This window comes from Vicia villosa, linkage group LG5 (assembly GCF_029867415.1).
Source record: "Vicia villosa cultivar HV-30 ecotype Madison, WI linkage group LG5, Vvil1.0, whole genome shotgun sequence".
In the NCBI taxonomy this organism is placed as follows: domain Eukaryota; kingdom Viridiplantae; phylum Streptophyta; class Magnoliopsida; order Fabales; family Fabaceae; genus Vicia; species Vicia villosa.
In genome coordinates, this window is record NC_081184.1 from 126,205,765 (window position 1) to 126,231,746 (window position 25,982).

General features: G+C 36.6%; 3 protein-coding genes and 1 long non-coding RNA gene across 9 annotated transcripts; all 4 read left to right on the forward strand.

Moving 5' to 3' along the window:
- Positions 1–1,090: 1,090 nt before the first annotated feature.
- Positions 1,091–2,233, forward strand: LOC131607271 (senescence-specific cysteine protease SAG39-like). Its single transcript, XM_058879285.1, has 2 exons — positions 1,091–1,549; positions 1,647–2,233. The coding sequence occupies exons 1-2, from the start codon at positions 1,108–1,110 to the stop codon at positions 2,231–2,233; spliced, it is 1,029 nt and encodes a 342-aa protein (XP_058735268.1). The 5' UTR covers positions 1,091–1,107.
- A 211-nt stretch (positions 2,234–2,444) lies between these two features.
- Positions 2,445–5,405, forward strand: LOC131602386 (uncharacterized). Of its 6 annotated transcripts, XR_009284067.1 has the most exons (7): positions 2,447–3,028; positions 3,137–3,213; positions 3,379–3,568; positions 3,679–3,738; positions 3,838–3,915; positions 4,121–4,210; positions 4,890–5,405. It is a non-coding gene; the product is annotated as an uncharacterized LOC131602386 (long non-coding RNA). The 6 variants fall into 6 exon arrangements; XR_009284072.1 differs by having other exon boundaries at positions 2,445–2,754; positions 2,978–3,213; positions 3,363–3,568; positions 3,679–3,915; XR_009284070.1 differs by having other exon boundaries at positions 2,446–3,052; positions 3,363–3,568; positions 3,679–3,915.
- A 9,174-nt stretch (positions 5,406–14,579) lies between these two features.
- LOC131605367 (uncharacterized) lies at positions 14,580–17,398 on the forward strand. Its single transcript, XM_058877732.1, has 11 exons — positions 14,580–14,717; positions 15,077–15,344; positions 15,431–15,491; positions 15,602–15,736; positions 15,977–16,139; positions 16,229–16,386; positions 16,478–16,598; positions 16,686–16,856; positions 16,936–16,983; positions 17,089–17,148; positions 17,243–17,398. The coding sequence occupies exons 1-11, from the start codon at positions 14,580–14,582 to the stop codon at positions 17,396–17,398; spliced, it is 1,479 nt and encodes a 492-aa protein (XP_058733715.1).
- A 1,075-nt stretch (positions 17,399–18,473) lies between these two features.
- LOC131605368 (uncharacterized) lies at positions 18,474–24,033 on the forward strand. The gene is made up of 7 exons (XM_058877733.1): positions 18,474–19,206; positions 19,287–19,728; positions 19,814–20,730; positions 20,828–22,045; positions 22,220–22,426; positions 22,520–23,377; positions 23,456–24,033. The coding sequence occupies exons 1-7, from the start codon at positions 18,474–18,476 to the stop codon at positions 24,031–24,033; spliced, it is 4,953 nt and encodes a 1,650-aa protein (XP_058733716.1).
- Positions 24,034–25,982: the final 1,949 nt, after the last annotated feature.

The window sequence follows — 25,982 nt, forward strand, 5'->3', positions numbered from 1 at the left end:
TTGCAGACGTGGAGAGGATGGTCGGTGACGCGGGTGGTGCGGCGGCATATACCAGGCAGAGAAGGTCCCAAGGCGTTAGGATTAGGCATACCCAGTAGCTATTGCCTATTTATGTTTTAGCCTTGACTTTTTTGTATTCGGGTTTTATTATTTTGACATCTCCATACAATATATATATATATAGTATTGTATTCCAATTTGCGTGTTATATTTAATTTATATGAAGCACTGTTTACATATTAAACATTGTTGTTATTGTCGTTTAAAATAGAATACGGGACTAAATATTGTAAACCCGAAACAAACAAAAAAAATAGGTTTCTGCATATTTCGGAGATGCATTTCCGAAATCAACCCCCCCCCCCCCCAATTGATATTTTCGAAGATACATATCCGAATTCTAAAAAAATTAAAATAAAAAAAAACTTCGGAGATGCATCTTCGAAGTAGAGATATTATGGAATTTTCGTTAGAGGTTCTCTCTATAAGGGGTCTAGAAAGAAATTTCCCCTTCTTAATTCATTACAGCCCATAATTTAACGTTGTTCCGTATTCTGTTTTGTAAACTTTAGACAAAACACAAGCTAAGCTAAATATAATATATAAAATAAAATAAAATGCAATATGCCGAAGCAGGAATCTTGAATAAGAAAGCAAGCATGCACATTCATAAGACCATCTCCAATGGTAGTTTCTTCTATTGGGTTCTCCACATGTACCATTAATTTAATAATTAAATATTTAAAAAATTTGCCATGTCATAATAGAGTTGCATTGCAATGCAACAATTAAAACATTCTAGTACCCAATCAAATCAAGTTATGAGGTAAAGTTGTGGGACCCATATCAAATTTTTATTAAAGTTAAAATTAAATAAATTCTTTTAATATGATGTGGCTTAGTGGGTCCCATAAAGAACTCAAATGTAAGTTGTACCATTGAAGATGCTCTAACAGTATAAAGTTTTTGATCTTTATATAAACCACCAATATCATTTCCTTCAATTCATACCAATTTACATTTCTTTCTCCAACACAAACACATACACACCTCAACAATCAACATCATCATCATCCTTAGTAGAAAGGCTTTCTTGGATAACAAAAAATGATTTCTAACAATCAAAAGCAATACATGTGTGTTCTGTTCCTCATCCTTGCTCTCACTATCACCAATGTAATGTCCCGAAAGCTGCAACAATCATCATCATCCTTAGTAGAAAGACACGAGCAATGGATGACAGAATATGGCAAAGTATATAAAGATGATGCTGAGAAAGACAACCGTTTCATGATATTCAAGGACAATGTTGAATTCATTGAATCATTCAATGCTGCCAACAACAAACCTTACAAACTAAGCGTCAATCACCTAGCTGATTTGACCCTTGAGGAATTTAAGGCTTCCCGTAATGGTTACAAAAAGAAGTCTAGTGCTACTGAGTTAACTTCAACATCATTTAAGTATGCAGATGTGACTTCTATTCCAGCATCCGTAGATTGGAGGGTAAAAGGAGCTGTTACTCCAATCAAGGACCAAGGTCAATGTGGTAAGTATAAGATACACAATGAACAATATTTTACTAATACTTTATTATGATTTTATTTGATTCAAATAATTAATGTTTGTTTTGAAAATGAATCAAGGGAGCTGCTGGGCATTCTCAACTATTGCTGCAACAGAAGGTATCAACCAAATAACAACAGGCAAATTAGTATCTCTCTCAGAACAAGAGCTAGTTGATTGTGACACAAAGGGAGAAGACCAAGGATGTGAAGGAGGACTAATGGAAGATGGTTTTGAGTTTATCATCAAAAATGGTGGAATCACAAGTGAGTCTAATTATCCTTATAAAGCAGCAGATGGCAGTTGTAACACTGCAACAATTGTTCCTGTTGCAAAGATTAAAGGATACGAGAAAGTTCCGGTCAATAGTGAGGATGCACTTCTCAAGGCTGTGGCTAATCAACCAATATCAGTTTCTATTGATGCGAGTGATTCAAGTTTCATGTTTTATTCGCATGGAATATATACAGGAGAATGTGGAACTGAGTTAGATCATGGTGTTACAGCAGTTGGGTATGGAAGTGCAAATGGAAGTGATTATTGGTTGGTTAAGAATTCATGGGGAACAGTGTGGGGTGAGAAAGGATACATAAGGATGCAAAGAGGTATAGCTGCTAAGGAAGGCTTGTGTGGCATTGCAATGGATTCTTCTTATCCAACTGCTTAATCTGTCCAATCAACTATAAAGCTAATAAAGCTAATACTAAACAATTGATCAATCTTCCTTTTTTGCCCTTTCACTAAAAAAATTCTACACTACAACTTGGACATTTACGTAATTAACAAATTAACCAAACACTTTTAATTTGGACTAATAAAAACATGACAAGTGGTGCATTATGTCAAATAAACCAACACCTGTCACTTTGTCATTGGCCACTTTCGTTCAAAACCATCCCTCTCTATTCTTCTTCCTCACTTTCCTTCTCTCTCTCTCGTCTTCTCTTCCACTTACCTCTTTTTATGAAATTTTATGAAACCCTAATATGCCGCCGCCGAGTCACCAAAGTTCAAGCAAAGAAAGAACCGAAAAAGATAACAACAAATGGCATTTGGATTATGATCGATAATCAAAGATCCAGCAATCGACAGAGAACGGTGAAGATCTGATGCACGTCCAACCGGCATCGACATAGCCCTCGCCAATCTTTCTCGGGAATCACGTGACACTATCTACATTACAACCAAGTAAGTAAAATTTGGACTCATTCACTCATTCATTCAGATTCGTAAATCATGATTCTTGCAGTTGTTTATTTGTGTTGTTGTTCTTGGTTTTAAAGACCAGTGATATGTATTGGATTAATTCCAATATTTTGCATAGGATATGTATTTTTTAGTTTTTTTATTTTGATTTTTGTATAATGCTTTTCGATGATTTTGACACGAACTACCTGGGACTGCAACAAAGTTACAACAGCAAGGCGTGGATCTTATGGCGGAGTTCGATTGGAAAAAAACGGTTGCCTTCCAGATTTGTATCGAAGTATTTAGTATTTAAATATTTGAAGTTATTGATTGCTTATTAGTGATATTTGACATTTTGAATTTATGTATATTTTTACAACAGGTTGCCTCAAAGAATGGTGGGTTTAGGGTGAACAGCAGATGGCAGACTTTGTGGAAAGTCAGTTTTTGGGTGAACAGGTATGCATAAGTTCTCTTTTGCAATTAACTATATTTCTTTTCAGTGTAAGGGATTGTAGTTAAGGGTGTTGGAATCTGCCGAAATGACAATGTTTGCTGCCGAAATGACATTTTTCATGGATCTGAGTCTAATCTTATTAAATATTCAGTGTTTCTTTTTATCAGATAGATCTTGGTGGTGGAAATTTATATACTAATAGTCGGGACTGGATTCATTATCGGATCTTTGCTGTTTTGCTACATCCAAACTAGCTTTGGTGTTGTTATTTGCTGGAGCTATGGCGGCTTTGTTGCATTATGACTCGAGGCGTTTATAGCCTGAAGAATTCCAAATGGCTTCAGGAAAATATTACGGGTATGCATTCATATTTTAACCTAAATTTATTTCATCAAAATACAAAATTAATTTTGTGAAGTTGTATTGTTTTATAACGTTTAAGAGATGAATTTATGTGTTTTCCACAGATACGCATATGGTGAGTGACTGTTGAGATGAATTTATGTGTTTTCGTCTCCGATTATATGGTATCTTAGAAACTCATATTTCATTTCAATCTCTCTTTCACTATTTCTCACTCTGTTCATAGTTGGAACTTAATGTTTTGTGACTTTTGAACCATTTAGCAATGACCTTACTATGGTACTTGGACAACTAATACACAATATTTTTGATTGCATTGGTGAGCTAGAGATGATTTTCAGGTAATTTTAGACACAGAGTAGTTTATTTCAGTTTTTGGATTTCAATCAAACGAACATAAGCTTTTCAATGTATATATGAAGAACATGTGGTACAATAATTTAAGTAATTTGATTATTTTGAACTGATTAATATTTGAGGTAATGCTTTTATAAGTTTGGTTGCTAATTTAATATATCTAATATTGACTTCATTTTCTTACTGCAGAATTAACACTTATAAGTGGCTGCCCATATCTTCAATTGATCTGGCTGCCCATATCTATTTCATTTGTTGCTCAAGTGAAGGTATCTGAAGGTAATTTGTTGAGCTGTAATCTGTTGAAATTTGCTGAAATTCTTCTATAATTTACTTCATTATCTTTTAGCTTCAGTCTTAACATTTGGGCAAGATTTTGACTAAATTGATTCAAAACAGAATCATATATGACTAAACTACTTCACACTAGCTATAAATCATAACATTGATAAGCACTGAATGCATCATTATTGTAATAGCTAAAGCTTGAATATTGATTAATATTTTAGATATGGATGCTGTGAATTCTAAATAATATTGGACAATATTTTTCAACAAAAAAGATGTGAAATTAGCTTGTCAGTAGTGGTTTCACCAATGCAGAATCAAGGGAGAGGGAGTGCAAAATCAGACATTCATAGTGAATATATAAAGTATCAGATGTAAAATTTTAAGAACAATATAATAATGCAAAGTTTTTATATTGGCTTAGTCTTTGCACAGGAGAGTTTCATATTGATGCTTTTGATATATAATTTTTTGTAGATTATGTAGTTTATACATGGATCTGATTTCTATATCACCCTCACCCTTAGCACCATGGAACTGATATTGGAGAATTGACATTATAATTTTGCATTTTGAATTTGATTTTTAATTGAGATTGAGATTTTGCATCTGCATTTTAAAAGTTATGTAGCTGTTGCATATATTGATTAGGTTTATTCTAAGTTTTCAGGTTGAATTTTAGAGTCTTCTCTAGCAAATCCACATGCTGATTAGAAGGCTGTAGTATCAAATGTACAGAATCAAAGATTGCTTCCAAGTTATCAACCACATCTTGGTTATGCTACCTTGATCTTAGGATAAACAAACTCATATTATAAACCTGATAAAACATTGTTAACACCATTATGGACTCAGAAATTCATGCTAATAAATATGCAACCATTTACACATCTGGATACAGAATCACATTTGATATTTCTGAATCTTTTATCACAAGCCTTCTTTTAGGTTTTGGCGGGTCGGTAGCCTCGAGTTGCAAAAGAAGAAAAGCACAAAACAATTCCCTTTGTACATCCAAGTGTGAGATTGTGCAGCATAGATTCGGACAAAGGTGTTGAGTTGGTTTGGATGAAGAGACATTTATAAGTATGCATAAGTGTCTGAGACATTAAAATAGAAGAAGAATGATTTTAAATTCATAGTTTTCTTGAATTTGTTACATGCATATTTGAAGAATTAGTGGTAAGGATTATGTTGTATATGAAGATGCAGAAGAGTTTTAAAATATAAAGGAAGGAGAACAATTAAGTTAAAAAATTGGATAAAAGAGAGTTATGTTTAGTGTGTACGGTGGATATTAGTGAATAAAAGTAGTATTTTGAACTAATTGACATCCAAATGTAAAGTCAAATAATTCATTAAATAATATTTATAAAAGTAAGGGAGAAGGATCACAATGTCATCATCACAAAGAGTTAATTTATGCAACAGTTTTGGTAAAAGTAATAGCTTCGGATGGATTCGGTCTTAGCTTCGGAAACAATTCATTAAATATTTTCATTGGAAACTAGATGTATGTATGGTTAATTAGTATTCTTTCCTGCTTCAGAACAGAGACTTTTCCAATGCTCAGAATAATCGATATAATAGTGTCTCTTTTGCTTATTTTACCGGATAAAAGGTACCATTAGCAGTCTTCTTTTTTGTGTTCCTATCAATCTACTCCGTGCATAAGAACTATAGGCTAATGTTTGAAAACCACAACAAGGTTGTGAAGAGACCAACTTAGGAAAATCGTGATGGCCAATCATGACTATATTTTATTGTCGGGTCACTGTCAACAAAATAATTTTTTTATTTTAATTAACAATTGTTTTTATTTGAGACACAAAACTCTTATTTTTAAATGTTAATTTTTTTCACGGAGCATTATCATCAAAATATCTACTTTATTTTAATTAACAATTGTTTGTATTTGAAACACAAAATTCTTATTTTTAAATGTCAAAATTTTTATTTTTATTACGGGACACTATCAACACGATATATATTTTTAATTGTAAGCCTTGCAGGATTTTTTGGACAATTCAATATTTGGCCCCAATTTTGCTATTGTGTTATTGTCCTATCTTAAACCTATATTTGTATTATTATTTTAACTTAGAACTTAATTTTCATACTACTAATATTTGATTAGTAAATTTTTTTAATTATTAATTTCCATTTTATATATGTAATTTGGTCAAACTTCTTTACTTCACATTTTTCGCATCGTTCATAAAATATTACATCATAAATAATGCACCCGTGCGACAGCACGGGTCTCTGACTAGTTATGTAATATTGAATCTCAAGCTTGTATTTTTTACTTGAACACGTATGGAAGCATATACATGTAAATTTGTATTTTGACAAAATTAAATATACACATGCACAAAATATATATAATTGTGTTATTTAAACATTAAAGTACATATGTATATTTCTATTAATATATTTATAGATTTAAGTTATATTTCGTTGAGAAAATCTCCCTTTAAAATTAGGATTTTGTAAGATACAAGAATCCCTAAAATTCACTTTTAAGAAGTGCGAGTGTGATGAGGCACACGTGTGAACAAGAATTAGTTTGTTCGTAGAATAAGAGTTTGTTTCTAGAATAAGGGAAACAAACCAGAAATTGATTTGTTCTCATTAAATGTAATTATTTAGTGTAATTACTGGTATATCCTTGTAACCTCTACATATACGAGAAATAATAATGAGAAAGGCATCAAGCCAAGAATTATTGACATGGTATCAGCCTCGTCGATCAAACCTGTGATTTTTTTGTTCTGGTCGTTTTTTTCTTCTGATCGCTCCAGTTTTGTTGTTCATTGTGTTTGGTCAAGATCGATCACCGCGGAATTTATTTTGTGCAGATGCCATTCTGATTCAGGGGTTAGGGATTCAGTTTGTTTTGCGATTCCTTCACGAATCGTGATTCTGTGTCGTGTTTGGTTTGTTTTCTCGGTTGCAATTTTGAATTTTTTTTTTTGTTCTTGGATGTTCTTGGCTTGAGATTCTGGATAGTGATTATCTTCTCCTTCCAAATCGTGGTTGCACTGTTTGTGGCTTGTGGATTGTATCGTTCGTGTGTTATCTTGAATAATCTTGGTTCTCTTGGTTTGGTTGTTATTGCACTGTTTGTAGATTGTAAAGTGCATTGTTCGTGGATATTTCTTGGGTACCTTGGTTTGGTTGTTGTTGCTGAAGGTGGATTGTTATTATTATAATAATTTATTAATTAGTGAGGTTGAATTTTGTTACATAAAAATTCATATGGCTTCCGAAAAAGAAAGGGATAATTTTTGTGTTCTCTTTACCGGCAGAAATTATTCTGCATGGGAATTTCAGTTCAAGATTTATGTTAAAGGAAAGGGATTATAGAGTCACTTAGATGATGTTTCTAAGGCTCTGATAGATAAAACTACTTTAGATGCATGGAAAACTCAAGATGCTCAAATCATCACTTGGATTCTCAACAGTATTGATCCTCAGATGATAAATAATTTGCGCTCATTTTTAACTGCTCGAGAAATATGGAATTATCTTAAGCGCATTTATAACCAGTACAATTCAGCAAAACGTTTTTCAGTTGAAGCTAGACATAGCCAAATATAAACAAGGTGATTTGTCTATTCAAGAATACTATTCTAGTTTTTTGAATCTCTGGACAGAACATTCTGCTATTATACATGCTAATGTTCCCAAAACCTCTCTCGCGGTTGTTCAAGAGGTCTACAACACCAGTAGGCGATATCAATTTCTCATGAGACTCCGTCCAGAATTTGAGGTTGTCAGAGGTGCTTTGCTCAATAGGAGTCCTGCTCCTTCTTTAGATAATTGTGTCGGTGAACTTCTAAGGGAGGAACAACGTCTACTTACTCAAGGAACTATGTCTCGTGATGGTGTCAGTTTCGAACCTGTGGCAATTGTATATGTTGCTCAAAGTACAGGAAAGGGTCGTGATATGCGACAAGTCCAATGTTTTTCTTGCAAACGATTTGGACATGTTGCCCGCAGCTGCAGTAAGAAGTTTTGCAACTATTGCAAACAACAGAGTCATATCATCTCTGATTTTCCCACACGTCCTCCCCGATCAGCACAACGTCCAGCTCAAGCATTTCATGCCACTATCAACTCTGCAGTTGGTCCTCTCAGTACTGGTGCATCTAGTGGTGGTGTTCTACAACCTGAAATGATTCAACAAATGGTACTTTCTGCTCTTTCAGCCTTGGCAATTTAGGGTAAGTCTTTTAATGCTTCTTAACCATGGTTTCTTGATTCTAGTGCATCCAATCACATGACGGGTTCCTCTGAATACTTGCAAAATTTACATTCCTATAATGGTAATCAACAAATTCAAATTGATGATGGTAATAAACTTTCTATCAATAATGTTGGTAACCTAAACTCCAACTTTCGTGACATGCTTGTATCACCCAGACTTGCTTCCAACGTATTGTCGGTTGGTCAATTGATGGATAACAATTGTAATATTAATTTTTCTCGTGCTAGTTGTCTTGTGCAGGAGCAGGTGACGGGGAAGGTGATCGCGAATGGGCTTAAAGTGGGAAGATTGTTTCTGCTCTAGTTTAGTTCTAGTCATTTATCTTTTGCGTATAATACTGCATTGAACTCTTATGAGGATTGGCATAGAAAATTGGGCCATCCAAATTCCACTGTTTTGTCTCATTTATTTAAAATTGGTTTGTTGGGAAATAAACATGATTGTGCTACTTCTATTTTATGTTTCGTTTGCAAATTGGCCAAAAGTAAAACACTTCTTTTCCGTCAGGTGCTCATCGTGTTTTTACTTGTTTTGAGATGATTCATAGTGATGTGTGGGGAATGTCTCTTGCAGCATCTCATGCTCACTATAAATATTTTGTCACACTTATTGTTGATTATAGTCGCTTTACTTGGATATATTTTCTCAGATCTAAGTCTGAAGTGTTTTCTATGTTTCAGAAGTTTTTGACATATGTTGAAAATCAATTTCAAGCAAGTGTTAAAAAATTTTGATCTGACTCGGAAGGTGAGTATATGTCTCATGAATTTCAGGGATACCTACAAAAAAAAGGGATTTTGTCTCAACGGTCTTGTCCCGATACCCCCCCCCCCCCCAACAAAACGGGATGGCAGAGCGAAAGAATCGTCATTTGCTTGATGTAACGCGCACCTTACTTATTCAAGCTTTTGTGCCATCCCAATTTTTGATAGAGGCTCTTTCCACAACTGTATTCTTGATCAATCGTCTTCCTTCTACGGTGATTGATTTTGATTCTCCCTTCTTTCGCCTTTTTAAAATTAAGCCTAATTATAGTGATTTACATACTTTTGGATGTGCGTGTTTTGTTCACTTACCTCTGTTTTAATGAAATAAGCTTGGAGCACAATCTATTCAATATTCATTTATCAACTCTCATAAAGGTTTTGTGTGTTATGATGTTTCTAATTACCGTTTTCGAGTTTCTCAGAATGTTACATTTTTTTATGATCAATATATGTTCATTCTCTTTCTCCTGCCACAAATGATATTGCTATTCTTCCTAATTTTTCTATTATGCCTCAATCTAAAGAACGTTACAAACCAGAAATGACATATGCCCGACAACATAGAAAACAGATTCCCAGTGCTCCTAACCCACCACCATATCCTGAACCGGTTGAACCACGACGTTTTGGTTGAATATCTAAAGCACCAGATAGATATTCACCAGACATGTATGATTCCTCACATACTTCTCTGACTGCCTCACTTTCTAGCATATTTATTCCTACTTGTTATACACAGGCTGTTAAAGACTTGCGTTGGATAAAAGCAATGAATGAGGAACTTCGGGCCCTTCAAGAGAAATTTACATGGGATATTATCCCTTGTCCCCATGATATAAAACCCATAGGTTGCAAATAGGTGTATTCTATGAAACTGAATTCTCATGGGTCTCTCAACCGTTTCAAGGCTCGATTGATTTCCATAGGAAATAAGCAGGAATATGGAATTGATTATGATGAGACATTTGCACCGGTTGCCAAAATGACATATGTTCAAACGGTACTCTCTATAGCCGCTTCTAATGGACGGTATCTTCATCAAATGGATGTGAAAAATACCTTTCTTCATGGTGGCTTGACAGAAGATATCTATATAACTCCTCCTCAAGGCTTATTCTCGTCATGTAAGGGTGTGTGCAAGCTCAAACGTTCCTTATACGGTTTGAAACAAGTACCTAGAGCATGGTATGAAAAATTATGCTCCACTCTACTTGGATTCTCCTTTACTCATATTCAATATGATTCTTCTCTATTTATTCATCGAACGTCTACTGGAATTGTCCTACTTCTTCTGTATGTTGATGATATGATTATTATTGGTTCTGATAATGCTTCGATTCAAAGCCTTAAACAGTAGTTACAAGCATCGTTTCATATGAAAGATCTTGGTCATTTTCATTATTTTCTTGGTCTTGAGGTTTACTCTACATCCAAGGGTATATTCCTCTATCAAAACAAGTATGCCACAGATTTAATTTCTATGGTTGGTCTCCAATCGGCTAATCCAGTATATACTCCTCTTGAGGTTAATGTTAAATATCATTGTGATGATGGTGATCTATTGCATGATCCCTTCTTGTATCGTCAACTCGTGGGTAGCCTTAATTACTTGACTATTACTACCCCTGACATATCATTTGTTGTTCAACAAGTAAGTCAAATCGTGCACTCTCCTCGCCATTTTCACTTGGCAGTTGTTTGCCGTATAATTCGTTACTTGAAGGGAAGCTATAATCGTGGTTTATTCTTTTCTACTAAAGTTGCTCCTAAATTGAGTGCTTATAGTGATTCTGATAGGGCAGGGTGTCCTGATACTCATTGATATGTCACTGGTTGGTGCATGTTTATTGGCTTTTCATTGATCTCATAGAAAAGTAAGAAACAGACGAGAGTCTCTAAATCTTCTATTGAATCTGAGTATCGTGCCATGTCTGCTGCTTGTTTTGAAATAGTTTGGCTTCATGGTCTTTTGGCTGAACTTGGATTTCCTCATTTAGCGCCAACCTAACTTTATGCTGACAATAGAAGTACCATCCAAATTATTGTGAATCTTGTTTTTCATGAACACACCAAACATATTGAAGTTGATTATCACTCAATCTATGACGCTTATGCTGGCCGAATAAAATCACTTCCTGATGTCAGTACTAAGTTGCAGATTGCAGATATTCTTACCAAGGTTGTTCGGCGTCCATGTCATCAGTTTCTTGTTAGCAAATTGATGCTCATTGACAAGCAGCATCAATTTGAGGGGGTGTGAATAAAAATTAGTTTATTCCTAGAATAAGGGTTTGTTCCTAGAATAAGGGAAACAAATCAGAAATTGATTGTTCTCATTAAATATAATTATTTAGTGTAATTACCGATATATCCTTGTAACCTCTATATATACGAGAAATAATAATGAGAAAGGCATCAAGCCAAGAATTATTGACACAACGTTCTCCGAAGGAAACTCGAAAAAAGAAAGATGAAGACACTTGGAAGCTTGGCGAAGATCTCGCCCAAATAAAAATGGAGCTCAAAGCTTCAAAATTGATTCTCTCAAGGAGGAGGTTCTCCTCGAGAAGAAACTAGAGGGAGTTCTATTTGTTTGCAAGAATAAGGTGGTCGAGGCTACTAATATGTTCTTTGAGATGGAGAAGACGTAGATGACATCCTTATATCCTGACCTAGACCTAAGCAAGATGGACTTGTTAAAAATCATAAAAGATGTCAACTTGTGGATGAGGAAGACGTTCCCGGTCAAGAGACTGTCCCCCTACTCAAAAATGGTCCCCCTGTAACGAGTAAGAGAAAATCCCTTCTCCGAAGGCTTCTTCTATCAACAATGAGTGACTAGTTCAAGAAGAGGGCGGACCATTTATGTCCACTCTATCCAATCTTTAGGTTTTTCCTTTCCATGGTCTTATCTTTTGTATTTTGTGTTTTCAACTTTGGTAGCTCCCCTTGTAACAACGCCCTTCGGAGTTTTAAATGAAGAAATGCTTACTCCATTTGGTGTTTTATTTACGAAATTATCATTGTCAATGCTCCTTTATTATCAGTTTTATGGCACAAGTTGAAATTCTGGTACATCGATATTAGATGTCAAACTAGATGTCACGACATTGATATTAGATCAGTCACAACAACAAGAATAGTTATGCAAGTAAGATAAACTGCTGAAAGTAAATAACACAGATGATTGTTAACCCAGTTCAGTGGAACATCACCTGCTCTTGAGGCATCCAAACAAAGGAATAAATTCACTAAAATATTATTAGTTTGAAGCCTAAGTAAACAACATCTGGTTTACAATCTTCTCACCTAATCACTACCTGTGTTATTTTTATCTAAGACACTCCTAGATATGAGACCCCTTTCACTTCCCTTCAATCACACAACATGTGATAAACAACGATGACAGACAAATGATAGAAGACACATTTTCAAGACACATAATTCACTCTTGCTTAAAATCTTATGAGTGATTGACAAATTACAATTCAAACTCAGTCCAAATCTAATATCAAGGTGATAATAGAGTGGCTCACAATAAACAATGAACAAACTAAAACCCTAAAAGACTCTTCAATACGCATGGCTTAGTTGATACATTAGGTTTAAGTTGTTCTTTTAAATAGTCTTCCATAAGCATCAAGCTTTTCATTCAAATGAAACGTATATCCAAAACAGAAGTTGGAAATCTTCTGCATAATCTTCTGCTTAAAATAAGGAACAAACATCACATGTTTCCTAAAATGTCTCAACATCCTATTTTATGAAACAAGTGCACAGCTGGAAAGAAACAGTTGTTCTAAAAATAATCCTTCTTATATTGCGATAATATGTCAAATAAAATAGTAGAGAGATAAAATAGTAGAGAATCTCTCATTAAATAAACCAAATCTTCCAAGAAGTAAAACCCAGTCTACTACGATGTCTAGTCAACATGCAACGACATTTTGTTCAACACAATGTTGTGATACATGTTTTATCAAAAATTTTGTCAATCAACAAATCACAAAACTAACACAAATTGTAAGTCAAGTTTGTATGTTTATCTCAAAATTAGGAAAATATCATCGAAAAGCAATCAAGTGGATTTTCATATACTTAAAGGGTATTTTGAATTATGGGGTCATATTTAACCGTGAATAGAGTAATCCTTCAATTGTTGGATATGTTGATTGAGACTATATTGATGATATGGATGATACTGGATCCTTCTATATTGATGATTGTTATAACACAAGTATACATGGGCAGATCTACAGCCCAGCGAGCCCGGGCGCGTGCCCGGGCTCAACCCCTCCTTTCGTTGTATACTCCTCACTTAATAGTCGATTTTTAGACAGCATCAGGGACAAAATTAGTAATTTTTAAATAAAATTAAGGACAAATTAGTAAAAATAGGGTGTGAAATTTTTGGACAAAATCAAGGACAAAATTTTAGACAAAATCAATGACAAAATTAGTAGAAACAGGATGTAAAATTAGTTTAAAAAAAACATGGTGTAAAATATTTGTCCAAACTCCCTAAAATTTCTGGCTCCGCCAAATACAATATTACAATTTTTCCATTAATAATACTTGGTTAGTTTTCCATGTGTTTCAGAAATTGGAATTTTGAAGAAAAAACAAAATTGAAACGAAAAACATCTTTTAGCTACTCTAGTTTTTATCTTATAAAAACAACTAAATTGAAAATAGTTTTCGAAAACAATTTTATAAAACATTCTAAAAAAAATTTTTAATTTTTCGATTTTTAATAAGAGAAAACTGTTTTCAAAAACTAAATTGTAGTCATATTCCAATCCGAGAATACAAAAATGTCATCTACGTTTATTTCAGTCACATCATGCCACGAAATTCCGTGCAAGAAAATTCAATCACCATGCAACGTCAGAGTGAGCAAATCAAAACATCTACAATATAAGAAAGTTGGATGTGCTGGAAAGTACCAATTTGCCCTTCTGCTTTGCTGCTCCTCCACGTGGCCACCTTCTTTGATCTGCATTCTTCCTCCTCTCCTCACATGCTTTCCCAACCACCTTTGTTGCTTCTATTTTTCTCATTTTTTCTTTCTTGCACTACTGACAGACCAATAACCTATTGGAAGCTATTTTCTTTATTGGAAAACTAAATTCACTGTTTACTTTACTTAACATGTCTTATCACCGCGGCTTACTCTTTTCCATCTCTTTTCTATCTGACTCTGTCATTTCTCAATATCTTCTTCTTCCATTTTCCTCCCTCTCTCCCTCCTCATTTCTCTCTGCTATCTTCATCTTACATCTACCTCCCTCCTGTTGCCGTGTTTTCTCCTTTTTTTACGATGGCTCGACCGATGGAGAAAGTGGTGGACATCAACGACACGAAAGAACTTTGGAAGGTGGCGGTGAGAGTTGTCCACAAATGGAAGGTTGTATCCAACAACAAGGAGCATTGTGAAATGATCTTTCAAGACAAAGAGGTAACTGAACATTTGTGTAGAGTCTTTTAGGTTTGTCTTTTGTTGTGTTGCTGTTCTTATGGTTTGATGGAAGTGTTGATGATTTTTCCTTTAACCAACGTTCCGTTCCTTACTGTAAACCTAATATGTTTTTTTATGTTCTTAAAAATGTTGTTTGATGTCTGATCTTTTTGGGCTTTGAACAATATCTTTCTAATGGGGCTCCTTTTGTTTGTACCTATCATTTAAACTCGCACGGTCCTGCTTCTGCTTTTGCCTTGGTTTTCAAATGCATCACTGTTTTTGATGCATGTGTTTAAGATGTTTTGGTTCTTTCGTAGTTGGTGTTTAAGATTTTTTGTGTCTTCTGTATTTGGCAGGGTTCTGATATTCACGTAGTTGTTCCAACGACGTGCATGGCCGCTTACAATGACAAGTTTGAAGTGAACCACACATACACTGTATCTAACTTTGCAGTGCAGCCAAATAACTTGGTTTTTAAACCAAGCACCCACAAGTTCTTGGTGAAGTTCACTGGAGGAACTTCTGTGACTGATGTCGACAAACACGACATACCCCCCATACAACGCACCTTCACCAGTTTCCCTGATATTATCACCGGCAACTTTAAAAAGGACATGTTGATCGGTAAGTCTACTCCCACTGTTGTTTATAATTTCCCTTTTATGATGTTGTTCATTGTCGTTTGATTACTGTTTTCATTGTCTCCTTAGATGTTATCGGCGTTGTTGATGCTATTGGATATCAACAAACCGGGAGTGGTGGGAAAAAACTGCAAGTGAATTTCGTACTGAGGGATGCAGCGTGCGTATAAACCACTTTTTCCTGCTATTTTGACATTTCTAATTTACGCTTTCTAACTATATATGTTGTCATTTTTCCAGCAACAACACAATGAACTGCACCCTTTGGGAGGACTATGCCAAGCAGTTTTTCAAGTTTAGCGAGGAAAATGCTTCGACATCTGGACCAACTGTGGTTTTGCTTCTCTATGCAAAAGTTAAAGAACAGGGTATAATGTATTGCTGTTAATTTTTTATCAACAACCTTTTGCCACACTGTTAACACACATCGTTTTGTATGTAGGCCAATACCCCCTATCGGTTACCAATACATTCCATGTTACCAAACTCCTGATCAATCCTGATTTGTGTTCAGTTAAAGAATTCCTAAATAGGTAACTTCCATGTCGGTCATGGTGTCCCATAACATTATTTGTCAAGTTTTTTTACTTATATTAGCTGTTGGTGAACATGCAGTTTCTCAAAAGAATCATTGCGTACCGTTTCAAGCCAGCTCAGCTCGCATTCTCAGCAATACTCCCGCAGCTCGGGTTCTGATAACGTTAGACAGAGTGACACTCAAAAGTTGCTTAGTAAGGCTGTTGCTCTGCCATTGAGTCGGATTAAACAACTGCGCGAGGTTTGCTTACTGATTGTGATATGTTGTAACTTTAAGCGGGAAGACAAACCATGTGATTTTTATTGGTCCATGTTTTCGTTTTGGTGCAGGACACTTTCTGTGCTACGGTTGCAAAGACACGAAAAATTATCGCTTCTTCCTATGGATGGTACTACCGGTGTTGCCATGCATGCACGAAATCGGCTCGCGGTGATAAACCTCCGTACGAATGTGATAATCGCCATTTGACTGAAACAGAAATCTATAAGTATGAATGTTTTCATATGCTTTTTATTTGAACGATACAAACAGTTGCTGATTTTATGGTTTTTTACCATGTATTTCTTATCCAACCACAGGTATAAGATTGAAGTTGAAGGGGTCCACCTTGAAACGTCTTGCAAGCTTATTTTTTGGGACAGAGAATGCACTCAGATCTTAGGTGTCTCTGCTGCCCAAATGCGGGACACAATGATACAGGTTGTTCATGTTAGACATTACAAGGTTTCTTCATCTTTCCGACTATGTTGCTGTATTCTCCTTAACGAAAACGTTTTCTTCAAGCAGGCTGGTATCACAGATCCTTTGGAATTTCCCCTCAAGCTTGATGCCATGACGGGCTTGGATTTGGCTTTACGGGTTAGATGGCAGCCCAGTTGGGACAGCTGCTCTGTTATCATGTTTGTAGCTGACAAGCCGTTTGTTAAACAATTCGGTGCGCAATGGCAGCCTACACAGGTAACACTTGATCATAACTTCAACTTCTGTTGTTTTTACATAATCCTCCTGTAATACTTATTGAATTTTTCTCTATTAGGCCAACCACACCAGTTCTGAACCCTCTGCGACAAAGCTTCCACCTCAGGTCAACGGATGACCACAGATATTGTGCTTCAGTATCGATTTAATGAGTTACTGTATTATTGTTTTAAATGATTATGATAAGAGCATGTTTGTTAATGTTTTGCAGATAAAAGAGAGCGTCGATGAAGCTAACACTGCTGCTGCCGATGATTGTGACATTGTTACGGTATCAGATATCTAACACGCAATTCATGAATTCAAAAGATTCGCAAAATGATTTGCATAGTTTTTTATTGTTTCTTTGTTTTGAGTGATTGCAGGATTTAGAAATAACATCCAAGCATAACCCCGATCCGCAAACACCCACTGCAAAAAGGCAAAACCATGATGGCTCAAGCGAATCGACGACCGTGTGCGATGGGGAACTTTCATCGACAAAACTTAAAAAGATCATTAAGTTGGAGAAGAACAAATAGTTGAAGAGCAATGTTTCGAAAAAGTCTTTTTGTATTGGCATGTACTATTTAATATGTATTGGCATGTACTATTTAATATGTTTTGAACAAATATGTTTTGTATTGTCTGCTATTTGCGAGACCTACTTGGATAGGATTATGCACTTATGTTTTGATCTAAGTTTAATATATATATTAATTTCTATGTATGTTAAGCTCACACAATATGTCAGTTGAATTTCTATGTATGTTAATTTCTATGTATGTTACATATATATATTTCAGTTTCGTGCAATATTACTATTGCTTATGCCATTTACCCTCTATATTGTAGATTATGGTAAAAAGAAGTCAATGAAAGTCTAAAATGGTGTATGAAGATGAGCTTCCAAAAATATTGTTTTAAATATATGAGTTATTATATTTTACTTCAACATGTTTTTTCCTATAAAAATTTGAGAATCAATTTAAATTAGACTGTTATCTCTCTCACACCACCTCAACTCACCCTCCAAATAGAGCTTTTTCCTGAAACCTGTGCAACAACCAAACCATTTTTTTCTAAAATCTGTCTAACAACTAAACCTTTTTATCTCACTTTAAACCTTTTTAGATTACTGTTTTCCCAATTTCCAGTTTTCTTTGTGAAGTACCGAATTGTAAATAATTTATAATGTGCCAGCCCAGCATCACGTGCAAAACTTTGTGTCAGCAAACTTTTTCTTCAAACCTTCCTTTTGTAGTACTGTGAGTAGCCTCCATTCTTTCAGCTGTCCAATCATCTGTGCTGCCAACTTTTTCCATCACTCTACATGCCATACATGATCCCATTGGATGGACAGCCACATATAGGCATTATAATAATATTACTTTCAAACCAACAAGTTTAAGTTCAAATCTGCTTACCCATTGTGCGGGAAAACGAAAAAATTCAAATTACCCTCTCTTTTTTGTTGGTAATTCATTTGCACCCAAAATGCAGTGTCATGTAGGATAGTGCAGCGTGGTGTCATAGTAAATACAGTTTAGAATTACAAACTCATTCTACACTAAACTCTGTTTCAAATACAAAACTGACAAACGTATTGATCAACCCATGGACCAACAAACTACTTCAAATCCACTTGCGAAGGCTGCTATTGCCAGACGTCTGAGAAGATTTATTTTGGCTCAGCGGAGAGCCTCACGTCGTCATAATCTCCCGCGTACACCTTCTGCCATGCAAAATCCTTTGACATCCTCCATCCAACACGAATCCTATTCTACACATGGTAGTTGTTCCATGGGTGGAAACCTGCCCTCAAATGGAACACCTATTTCTACTCATTGCCAATCCTTGCAGTATTCCACTGCTCATGCAATGGCAAGGAAGAGGAGGAGGATCATATTGTCTAACAGGAGGAATGGCCTACATCACCCAAACAAAGAAAATATTCCGTTGGGCGGAAAGGATAATCCTTCCACCAATGTGACACCAACTTCATGTAATCCACGGCCTCTACCCGAAAACCGATCTACACTGACTAACACAGCCCCTTCCAATAGGCATCTACGAGGTGGAGCACCCCTAAAAAGGGCCAGGCTTAATCTTCATGCTACCACTAATCTACTTGCAGACTTTAACGAAGCAGTTCTTCAAGATCGTAACACTGACGTGCCATCTATGTCTAATGCACGTGTAAACGCTGTTACACAAAATGCTAACACTGCAACTCATGCAACAGATGAGGCAAACTCTAGCTCCGAAGATGATAACAACTTGGGTGAAAATTCGGATGATGATTACGACGGAGTCGATAATGAACCGTGCGTGGATGCCCATCTGGAACGTATGCTTACTTTCTAAACGTTTTAATCCATTATAAATGTTGTATATTAGTTTGTAATCTACATTTCTCAATTAATGCAGAATACTCTGACATAGGAGATCGAGTCTGGGAATGTCAATTTTGTCATGCCTCTATGTGGTATCAGGAGCGGAAGGAAAAATCACGACATACAACTGTTCCTAAATTCCCAAAGTGTTGTAGGAGCGGAAAAGTTGTACTACCGTTACTAACAACTCCCCCGCCCCTGCTGCAACACCTTCTACATAGCGGTACCAGTTCAGAGAGCAAAAACTACCAAAGCAACCTACGTATTTACAACGCCATGTTTTCCTTCACGTCTCCGGGAATGAAATTCGACAAAACCGTTGCTGATGGGAGAGGGCCGCCTACATTGCGCCTGCATGGTCAAACATGTCACCGAATAGGGACGTTGATACCGGCAAATGGTCAGACACCTCAGTATGCTCAGCTTTATATTTTTGACACTGACAATGAAATAGATAACAGGATCAAGTGTTTCAGGTAATTGTACTCATTCAACAGTTAATATATTACCATAGTAATTCTTATGCAAACTCAATGCTAACGTCTTCGAAATAATTTACAGTGACAGTGATGTGGTGAATAGGGATGTTGTTGGTAAGTTGAAGGATATGTTGGACGACTGCAATCCACATGCAAAGGTATTTCGAATGGCGAGGGATCTTTTGAGGGGCAACCCTTACTTAGACTTGAAGATACGATTAATCAGTGATCGTCCCCAGGATGGCCGTGTCTACAACACACCAACGACATCAGAAGTTGCTGCTCTTATTGTTGGAGATATTGATCCTGATACAACGCGAGACATCATCATCCACGCCCGCAATGGCCATTTGCAACAAATTACCGAATTTCATCCTGCTTACTTAGCATACCAATACCCTCTCATCTTTGTTTATGGAGAGGATGGATACAGGAAAAATATACTACACAACTATGAACATGAGCATGAGGTTACGAGGAAAAATCGTCAATCAATCATGGATTGGCTAGCTTTCCGGCTACAGGATCGCCACCACGAGGCAAAAACATTACTTCATTCACGACGACTTTTTCAACAGTTTTTAGTGGATGGGTTTGCAATGATGGAGTCTGAGCGTCTCAATTGGTTAAGGACCAACCAATCCAAGTTACGAGTTGGAAAGTATAACAACTTGAATGATCGATGCAACGGAGCTGAGGCAAATACGGCACCAAAGCGAGGAAAGCGAGTTGTTCTGCCATCTACATTTGTTGGGAGCAAGCGTTACATGGACCAACTCTATTTCGATGGTATGGCCATTTCAAGTAAGTTAGGCTTCCCTGATTTGTTTGTGACGTTTACTTGCAATCCTGCTTGGCCGGAAATACAACGTGCCCTTTCCGGAACCAACTTAAAGCCACATGATAGACCTGACCTTATTACTAAAGTGTTCAAAATAAAATTTGATGAACTAATGGATGATATAACAAAGCGCCACGTTCTCGGGAAGGTTATTGCATGTAAGTTTTCTTTCTTTTCTGAATACTGTTAATGTGAAAATGCAGCATCTTACTTTATAACAGTGTATTTTGTTTAACATGTGTTATTGTCTTACAGTCATGTACACTATTGAATTTCAAAAAAGGGGATTGCCACATGCTCACATATTAGTCTTTTTGCACAATCAGAACAAATACCCAACACCAACTGACATTGATAAAATTATCTGTGCTGAGATACCGGACCCCGTGTTGGAACCAACTTTGTACAAACTGGTGTCGGCCCACATGATGCACGGCCCGTGTGGTCCATCCCGTATGACATCACAGTGTATGAAAAATCGAAAATGCACTAAATTCTTTCCCAAGAAGTTCCAAGAAGACACAGTTGTTGATGCAGATGGCTATCCCCTCTATAGAAGACGTTCTAATTCTCATGTCATTCAAAAAAACGGCGTCTCTTTGGACAACCGACATGTTGTACCTTACAACGTAAGATTCCTTTTGAAATACCATGCACATATTAACATGGAGTGGTGCAACCAAAGTACATCCATCAAATATCTATTCAAATATATCCACAAGGGTTTCGATAGAATCACAGCAACAATAACAACAAACTCAGCCTCTGCTGCCGACAAAGAACCAATTGATGAGATCAAACAATATCTGGATTGTAGGTATGTCTCCCCGTGTGAGGCATGTTGGAGGATCTACTCTTACAAAATCCATGGAAGGAGGCCAGCGGTGGAACGAATGTATTATCATTTAGTAGGTGAAAAAGCGGTTTACTACCACGATCACGCAAGAATGGAGGATATACTGGAAAAGGCAAGCGTAACAGAGTCAATGTTCACGGCTTGGTTGGTTGCTAACAGCAAGTACGAAGAAGCGCGCGAGCTCACATATGGCCAATTTGTCTCTAAATTTGTCTATGAGAAAAAAACCAGAACTTGGAAACCGCGTAAAAAGGGCTTCAGCATTGGTCGTTTGATATGGGTACCCCCGACAACTGGAGAGTTATTCTACCTACGGCTTATGTTGACTGTGGTTAAGGGACCTTCTACTTATGAAGACATTCGCAAAGTTGGCGACATACAATATGATACTTTTAGGGACGCATGCTTTGCAATGGGATTCCTTGAAGATGACCGGGAATACATAGGGGCGATAAGGGAAGCAAGTGAATGGGGTTCGGGTCATTTTCTCCGCAAGCTTTTCGTGGTGATGCTTTTGTCCGGAGCTGTTAATAGGCCTGGTCATGTTTGGAATGAAACATGGACACTGTTGGCTGATGGTCTGCTTCATGAACAAAGGCAGATAGTAAACAATACAGGTTGTGCCCATGTTTGTAACAGTAATATAAATTTGTGTTCTATTTAGTGACCATCTCATATTCTCCACTATTTGTGTGTTTGTGAATGAACATGTGATAACGAATTCGGATAAATGATTCATTTGACCAATTTAATGTTATCGTGTTTTCTTTTTATACCCGCATCCGGGACAGATTTGGTGCTGACTGAAGAACAGTTGATGAATTTGACATTAACTCAGATTGAAAAGCTGCTGCAAGCAAATCGAAGAACACTCCACGACTTTAAACCAATTCCATATCCTGACGGTTACGTTCTACAGCAGTTAGGGAACAGACTAATATACGATGAACGAAGTTATGACGTGTCTGCAATGCGAACCGAATTCAGCAACCTTTCAAGTGCTCTAACAGGTTTGTTGTTTTCAAAAGAAAGTTTACTTGCCTACTATGTTATTCAGTTCTCATTGTGATATGTGGCTAACTGTTTCGTAGATGAGCAAGCTAAAATATTTGAAAAAATAATGACTGTTGTCCACGCTCAAAAGGGTGGTGTGTTCTTTCTACATGGTTACGGTGGAACTGGCAAAACATACATGTGGAGAACTCTTGCAAGTGCATTGAGGTCCAAACATGATATATGTTTAACTGTTGCGACGAGTGGAATAGCGTCTCTATTATTGCCTGGTGGTAGAACTGCACATTCGAAATTCAAGATACCTGTCCCAACAATGGATAACTCTACCTGCAAAATCGAGTACGATGATGAGGTTGCAGAACTTCTAAGACAGACTAAGCTTATTATATGGGACGAAGCTCCCATGGCACACAAGCATGCTTTTGAAGCACTGGATCGAACTTTGAAGGATGTGATGCGCACTTACGGTAATTCAAAGGAAATATTTGGTGGAAAGGTGGTCGTATTCGGTGGTGATTTTAGACAGATTTTGCCCGTTGTTCCTAGGGGAAGTCGTTCTGATATTGTACACTCTGCGATAAATGCTTCTTACATATGGCGGTCGGTTGAAGTTTTGACTTTGACACAGAACATGCGACTACAATCTGGCCCAAATGAACATGAAAAGAAAGAGATAGCTGACTTCTCAAATTGGTTGTTGCAGATTGGTGAAGGAAAAATTTCTGAGCCAAATGATGGATTTGCCGACATTGAACTGCCACATGAACTTTTGATAACAGATTACACCGATCCAATCGTAGCCATCGTCAACAGTACTTACCCCGATTTCATACAGAATTACCAATCTAATGTCTACCTCAAAAGTCGGGCGATACTTGCTTCCACATTAGAAGTTGTCGATCAAATCAATCGTCACGTGCTTGATTTAATGCCAGGTTTCACTTAAATTCCAAACCTTCTAAATCCATGTTTATATAATTACACTCACTGTTAATCACATTTATTGTATATAGGTGACATCAAGGAATACTACAGCTCAAACACTGTCGACAGGTCGGAAATTCATGACACCAATGTAGTCGATATCCTCACACCAGAGTTTCTCAGTTCACTAACTACTTCGGGTTTGCCTAACCACCACATTAGCCTGAAGGTGGGAACGCCTGTTATGCTTATGCGTAACATAGATCAGTCGGAGGGTCTGTGTAACGGAACAAGGGTAATGGTAACTAAGATGGCCAACCATGTCATAGAGGCAAAAATCATGGCTGGAAAGAATTGTGGTAATTTGGTTTACATCCCAAGAATGGACATGTCTCCCTCACAGTCTCCTTGGCCCTTCAAACTTAAACGGCGTCAGTTTCCAATAGTTGTTTCGTATGCAATGACGATCAATAAATCGCAGGGACAATCACTGGATACGGTCGGACTTTATTTGCCAAGGGACGTATTCACTCATGGACAAATCTATGTTGCACTGTCAAGGGTCACAACTAAGCAAGGAATCAAAATATTAATATATGATCAAAACGACCAGTCTAAGTCAACCACTACAAACGTCGTGTATAAAGAGGTTTTCAATAACATATAGATGGTTCTTAACTAAGGTATATGCTTTCATCACATCAACTCTGATGCCATCGTTCTGCTTATGCAAAAATGATTTCCATGCTGTTGATTACTTAAAGGTTCACGTGCAGGCTTTGAACTCTGCAGAGAAGGCCCATGTAAACATCCAACCTGCCTAATGCTCCTCGCGACTGTTGACACTGCATTGATATTGGTTTCTGTATTCTAATATGCCTAGAGTTCATTTTCTATACCATTGGGAAACAGATATCTTCAGTTCTAACAGTTCTGTGTGCAATAGCTTCTTGGTTTACATTATCACTTCATGTAGTAAACTATGCAAAAACCATTTTAACTAAACATATTTATATAAAACCTCTTAAATATAGTCTAACCATTGGAACTTCGAAAACGAAGGTTTTTGGTTTACTTTCTTAAACTTGTGGCAGTGAATACACATAGCATATTTTGGCAACAGAAGTAACGTCTAACCTAAATCGAATTCGGTCTCCAACTTTAAAGTTGTTTGACTTGCAGAAGTCGTCCCATCCATATCCTAACTTGGTGCGTCGGGGGTCTGCAAGATTTAACGGAGACATGGTCTTAGTCTTTCCATTGTCACCGCACAGCAAAAGAGTGCCATATCCATAGTCCCCGAGAAACGATGCGAAATCCTCATGTATTTTCTACAAAACAAGTAAATGTTAATTTTTTCGTAACATGTTACGGATGCACAAATTTGAACTACTTGGAGAATGATCACTCAACTAATTTAGCACGGTCTACACTGCCTGGAAAGACATCCATTTCAAAAAACCAAATGTCCCGACTAAACAGGCATCTACTATGAAAACGTGGTAAATCTTCATTTGTCACCGCCTCCTTGAATGATAAAATACCAAAATTATTGTTGCCATAATATCCAATTCTCACTACCACATCAGAAGGTAGGTTGTAGTACGATTCCATGCAGGGCCATCCGCTAATAACGAGTGGATGATTCTCTCTTTGGTTATATATTATGTCATGGTGTACACCTTGGTTGTTCATCACTGTCCAACACTTGGAGAGCTCATCTTTGTGATTTTCAACAAAGGATGGTTGGATCTCTGGATAGGGCTGAAATCATGAACGGTCATTATTTATTGAAGCTGACTGGAATTATGTAAGCCATGACAAACTATAAATACCATGAACACAATACAAATTTAATAAATTAACCTGGCATGAAATCTTTGCTATATCGAAAATAGCTACCAGCTCAGAGTGACGGAGATCACCACAAAGATCCATTTCAATGAGGAAGTTGCTGGGTGCAAATTGAAAGCTTACTGGAGGTACGATGCAAATGAAACTTGTGAAAATATATGCTTGCAATATAGAACTTCAGTATTGTGTTCTACTTATGGACCAGCATACGGTGACCATCACATGCTGGATTAAACTTTATGTCAATTCTTATCCAAAGATTCGCTCAATTTTTTATTTTGTCATTTTCTATGCAATGGAATATATTCCTCACATGTGTACAGCATTTTCCCAACCACTTGCATTGTTTCTGGCGCCACCCATGTGAGAAATGAAAATAATACATTCTTTGATGTGTACATAATCTTCTTAGGTGTGACATGGGGTGACTTTTCAACTTTGGTATCCTGTGGTTTTCCCTTTATATATGGTCCCTCAAGTTGTGAGCATAAATCAAATACATCCAATTCTCATTTTCTACCCCAAGAACAACCACAACATAATTTCATATGGCTTTGATGGGAAAACTTACTCACAGTGACTTGGAATACTCCTTCACAATAGCTAAGTTACGAGGACAATCCTGAATCTGGCATACATAAACACTACGTACCCGACAAAGTTAGGACCTGACTGGGAAGAATTTTGTCAAACAAATATGTTCAAAGTTGGTGACACTATTACGTTTAGATTTGATATCAGGTCTCCAAATAAAAAATGTCA